Source organism: Nicotiana attenuata, unplaced genomic scaffold (assembly GCF_001879085.1).
Source record: "Nicotiana attenuata strain UT unplaced genomic scaffold, NIATTr2, whole genome shotgun sequence".
Classification (NCBI taxonomy): domain Eukaryota; kingdom Viridiplantae; phylum Streptophyta; class Magnoliopsida; order Solanales; family Solanaceae; genus Nicotiana; species Nicotiana attenuata.
In genome coordinates this window covers 757,190-763,236 of record NW_017670393.1, presented here as the reverse complement: position 1 = coordinate 763,236, position 6,047 = coordinate 757,190, and the positions used below count along the sequence as shown (strand labels likewise).

Sequence of the window (6,047 nt, the reverse complement as noted above, 5' to 3'; positions counted from 1 at the left end):
TAGTTGCTTCATCTTCATCTTTTTCTTAGTTTGTTTGAAAGCATTCTGGCTCTGGATTTTTCTTAGTTTGTTTAAAAGCTGAAGTGAGATTTGTCGTGTGCTTTAATTGTTGAGCTATTACAAAGTTATCCTGTTTTTTCGTCACTGACTGATATTCGGATTTTTGTTTATATTTTTTGGGTTGAAGAATGAGAGATAGAAACTTTGGTTAGTGTTTATTTTATTGGATGTTGCAGTAAATTTAAATTCTTGTGAAATAGAATAGTATTGAAAAGAGTTTTAGCAAAACAGTTCTTAAAATCTTATAAAACTGTTTTAGGAGAACAGTTTTATACGGAAACTGTTTTATACATTGCGAAACTATTTTAGTTGTTTTCTCTTATCGGGTAAATCGATAACCGAACCGATAATGATCGATAACCGATTAACCGATAACTGATAAGCAATATCTTATCGGTTTGGTTATCGGGTTATGATATTTGTAAACCGATAACCGATAGGCAAAACCGATAATATTCATAACCGAACCGAACCGACCAATGCCCACCCCTAGCCTTAGTGATAATCCTTCCTCCGCCACTGATGGTAGCAGCCACAAATACTTGCATTAGGGTACGTAAATTGTTCACATCACATGTACATCCCTTGAGATGCACCTCTTCTCCTGTTCATGAATGCGAGATACATTTTGCACTAGGTAACCTTTTTTTAAAACTAGCGTTTGGCACATTAAGTGCTAAATTAGTAACTCGCGTTTGGCACGATGAATAAATAACTCCAACAACCAGAACTTTTCTGCTAAACTTCCAGCTGCCAACAACCCATTAATACACACTAATAAGTTGCCATGTTTTTCTTGCTCTAATACATTAATTTTCTACTACATATAATACTACCCTCAGTTGCAGCTAAATCACACAATATATATCTTTCTTTCCTATCAAAATCATCTACAAAATAATGGCTAGTGATCTGCAAAAATCACACGAAAATGAACGTGAAGGAGCAGAAATTACATATGGAGCTGAAGATTGCTACCGCAAAATTACAGAACTTTTGCAAAACTTGGGATTTCCAAATGGAGTTCTTCCTCTTAAAGAACTTGAAGAATTTGGCTATGTTCGCAAAACTGGATTTGCATGGATGAAACAAAAGGCGCCATACGAACATTATTTTAGTTCAATGAAACTTCTTGTAAGTTATGCAACTGAGGAGGTTACTGCATATGTGGAGTTGCAGAAAAGGAAGCTGAAAAACATAAATGGTGTTAAGGGTAAGAAGCTACTTATTTGGGTTCCAACAGTTGAAATGAGCATTGAAGATCCTACTTCAAATACAATTTATTTCAAGACTTCTATAGGAATTGGAAAGTCTTTTCCCATCAGTGCTTTTATGACTGAGGAGGAAAAGCATAAGTACCTGGAGAAATCCAATTAGTAGTAGTATATTTTTGCGTCCAGAGGTGGATTCAGAATTTTAAGTTTATGAATTGTGGATTTGGAAAAATGCAGCTTAATTACTAGATTTTGCTATATATATTAATTATATGAATTTCTTAATACAAATATAAAGTTTTAGGGTAAATTATGTACTGGATTCTGTCTAGAGCTCTAGCTCCGCTACTATATATTTGCATCCTCTTCTTTTTCTTGGGACAGGGCTTGAAGCTTTGCTTTCATCAACTTACATATTCTTGCACACAAGCACTTGCTACTGCTACTTTCTTTTTATATCTACTTGAGCCGAGGGTCTATCGGAAATAATCTCTCTACCTTAGATTTGTGTTCGTACTATCCTCCTCATACCTCACTTGTAAGACTATACTGAGTTTTGTTGTTGTTGAAGCGCTTGCTAGCTAAGAAGAACGATATATCTTGATGAACTGAGTGATATCTTACGGAGTATGTCATAGTAATATTATTTAGATTTTTATTACATGCACTGATAATATATTAATTTTTTTATGCCATTCATGTTTTTAATCTATTATAGCAGGTTATTTTTCATTTATTGTAGGTTATCTATCAATGCGATATTACATAGTGTTACATAGAATTATATGCCTTTTAATAGACTCATAATTGTTTCATATATTCTACCCCGTCAATATAAATTAAATCTACCTTTGTTGGAATTTGGACTTACGTTAATTGGTTATAGCCTGAAAGGATAGTGACGTGGCCCAAGTGGTGGATAAATAAATGGCCTAATATTAAATATTATGTGTGTGGATAAGTGAGGCCCAATAACTATTGGCCTGTGATGGGTAGACACTCTTTATAAATAGAGGCCAACCCTCCTTTTCCTTTCTATTAGAAAATCCTAGCGTATTATGCCTCTTGAATACGTGGTAACGGATGACACCCCATCAGTCAAGTTCTCCGGGCTTTGAGAGCGCGTAGACAGTGGATTGTGGAAGTTGGTCTCAGGCTTAATCGCCGTTTGTTGTCACCGCTTAATCCATGGAGTTGAACGGTACGCTTCCTTAAACTCTAACTCTAGATTGATTGTGTAATTGTGTCTTGATCTCTGTTATGGCTACGAATTAATTATCTTACAGTTGGTATCAGAGCCACCATAGTTAGAGATTAAGATTAATGAATTAATCTTGAGTTTCATAATATATAGTATGTTATCAATTTTCGAACGGTGGCGAAAATTATTTCGTTGGAAGACTTTTTGGGTAAACTTCTTTGACGTCGTGTCTATTGTTTTCTTGAACGAATGGGTTTAACCATGTAATTGAAATTATAATAACTAATTACTATTAAAAAAAAAACAAAAAAATGGATTTGATGTGGGCTGACGGTGGCTGCGGCGGCTTAACAGAATATAAAGCTTTTGTTATCAAAACTACTTTGACCTGATTATATGACATGTGTGATTGGCTTTTCACACTATTTTGTTAAAAGAATATAAAGATTCTTTTGTTGATTTCTTTCTTTCTTTTGTGATTACCATAATAAGTAAGGCAACAAATTGGTGTAGCCAAATTAACCGTGGTCCTCTAGGAAATAAAGATGGCAGTTATATCCTTTAATTATAGTGGTGCTACTTTTCTAAATCAATATTTCTTGCTTTCCAAGTTTGTGGCAGTGGTTAATCCTTTTTTTTAAAAGACTTTTCTGATCCTTTTTTTCCTATTACAACGGAAATTACTTGTTGGATCTTTCTTGTTCCATCGGCTTTGGTGCTAATTGATAAGCGTAAAATAGTATTTCATTGATCATTAAATATGCTTGGAAGTCTTATCGAAGTTTAACATCAGATGATGGAATTAAACATGACACAAACATAGTTTAATTACATGGGCTCTATTTTAATTCATATGTATATTATATTAGTTAAATAAGAATCTATGATTAATAAATAGTTTCCACCAAAGTTGTCTATTTATTTGGAGTCAATGGAAATTCTTTGAACTTTATACATGTGAAAAATATTATACATGGATTGAGATTTATGATTAACAAATAGTTTTCACCAAAGTGATCTATTTATTTGAATCATTGAAATATTCTTAGTATACCATGTCTAAATTATCCTAGAAAATTTACATTAGTGTTGGAGGTTTACCTTTGATACTAGTGAAGCTAAATTAATTTATGAGATAAGATATTATATTTCAACCCAAAGAGGATGAACCTTAATATCTTGGATTTTCATATATATATATATATATATATATATATATATATATTTGGAGGTTTTGTGTCTATTACCTAAAGGAAAGACACAAAGTATGCCTTGTACTCTTGGATAATAGGGGGACGCTTTCTATCTCTTGCCTAAAGGTGAGAATGCAATGAATGCCTTGGACTCCTTGATTTTTTTTATAAGGGGAGACAGTTGCATCTTTTACCCAAAGGAGGGGTGTAATTGATGTCTTTGACTCTTTTGATTTATATATTCCTGCCCATAATTGTATCTAATTTTTTGTGTTGTTAGCATATACAGCTGTTAAAAACATGACTACTCAATTGCATACCATTGAAACTCTAACTAGTAGCAACTACAAGAAGTGAAAACAGGATGTTGAAATAGTGTTAGGTCTGATGGACCTGGATTTTGCATTGACTGAACAGAAACCTGCTGAACCTACAACTACTAGCACTGCTGATGAAAAGGCTAAGTATGAGAAATGGATGAAGGCTAATAAATTAAGCCTTATGATCATTAAGAGATCCACTTCTGATAACATAAAGGGTGCAATTAAGGACAATGGAAATACAAAAGATTTCTTGACTGCCATTGGACAGAAATTCCTAGAAACTAATAAAGTTGAGATAGGTAGCCTGATTGATTCCCTATCTACCATAAAGCATGACCTTGTAGGTAGTGTCCGTGATCATATTATGAAATTGGTTAACATTGCTACCAAACTGAACAATTTAGGTGTAACCATTACCGATGATTTTCTTGTTCACCAATCTCTAAGGTCCCTTCTTGAGCAGTTTAACCAACTTAAGACAACCTATAATGCACAAAATGATAAGTGGAGTGTTGATGAACTTATTGCTATTTCTGTGGTAGAGGAAGGGAGGATCCAAAAAGAGAAAGTTGAGGGTGTAGTGAATTTTGTTAGTTCGTCTAGATCAGCTGATTATCCCTCTTATAAAAGAAAAAGTGGACTCAAGTTTCACAAAAAGAAACATGGTCAATCGCATCGTTCAGGTGGTAATAGTGGTCATACTAATAAGCCTAGTGTTAACCAAGGTCAGTCTCATAATCCTCTTGGTCCTCAAGCTATAATTAAGAAAGAAATCAAGTGCTAGGATTGCAAACAAGTAGGTCATAAGAAAGCTAGTTGTCCTCTGAAAAAGAAACCAGGATCTAGTAAGAAGACGGAAGCCAAAAGAGGATGAAGCCAGTGTTGTTGTGGGCAATGGACTCAAAGCAAAAGTAGAGTTTATACTGACATCTATTTTACCTTTTAAAAATAATTCTAATATTCGTTTAGAAAATACTATTTTTGTACCGTCTATGAGACAAAAATTAGTTCCGGTTTCCCTTTTGGACAAAGCTGGTTATCTATTTCAACAAAATAATGGTATTATTAAAATTTTCTATGATTCACATATTGTTGCCGATGCCCTTTTAAATGATGGTCTATATCGCTTGAATGCATTAAATGAAACTTTTTCTGCAATGCATGTTAAAAATATTTCCCACAAAAGGTCTGCTATGAGTAAAACGTCTTACCTATTATGGCATAGGCCTCTTGGTCATATTCTAAAGAAAGAATTGAACGATTGGTAAAAGAAAATGTTTTACCTCTTCTTGATCCAAAGGATTTTGAAACATGTGGATTGTGTTAAGGGTAAAATGACCAAGGTTAAGAGAAAGGGTTCCATTGGTGAGTACTATGGAAAATATGATGAGTCTAGTCAATGTATGAGGCCTTTTGCTTTATTTTTGCAAGAATGTGGGATAGTTGCACAATATACCATGCCAGGTACTCCTGAGCAAAATGGTGTGGCTGAAAGACGGAATCGTACTTTCATGGAAATGGTGAGAAGTATGATGTCAAGGACTAGGCTACCTGAGTATCTTTGGGATGAAGCCTTAAAAAATAGCTAGCTATATCCTTAATAGAGTTCCTACAAAATCTGTCTTGAAACTCAGTTTGAATTATGGATAACCCAAAAATCTAGCTTGAATTATTTTCACACATGGGGATGTCCAGCTGAAGTTCGTAGTTATTCACCCACAGAAAGAAAACTGATCCTAAAACTACTAGTTGTTTCTTTATAGGCTGTCTTGATCACTCTAAAGGTTTTAGGTTTTTCTGTCCTGGGCGTGGTACTAGAATTGTTGAGTCTATTAATGTGAAATTTCTTGAGCATGATGTTTGTGATTGTGATTGTTCATGTGGTAAGAAAATTGTATTGAAAGAGAAGGAAGTCGTTGTCCATGTACCTTTTATACATGAAAAGTGGTAAACCAACCTATTCATGAGGGGGAAAATCAAGGGAACAACGACGCAGATCCCATAGTTGCTGAACAAAATGTACACAATGAACCACTCCAGGTCACAAAGAGAAAGA

At 34.2% G+C, this 6,047-nt stretch overlaps 1 protein-coding gene across 1 annotated transcript; it reads left to right on the top strand.

Annotated features, from left to right (window-relative positions):
- Positions 1–903: 903 nt before the first annotated feature.
- LOC109238775 lies at positions 904–1,534 on the top strand. The gene has a single exon (XM_019405252.1). It carries the CDS (start codon positions 961–963, stop codon positions 1,435–1,437), a length of 477 nt encoding a protein of 158 aa, XP_019260797.1. The 5' UTR covers positions 904–960; the 3' UTR covers positions 1,438–1,534.
- Positions 1,535–6,047: the final 4,513 nt, after the last annotated feature.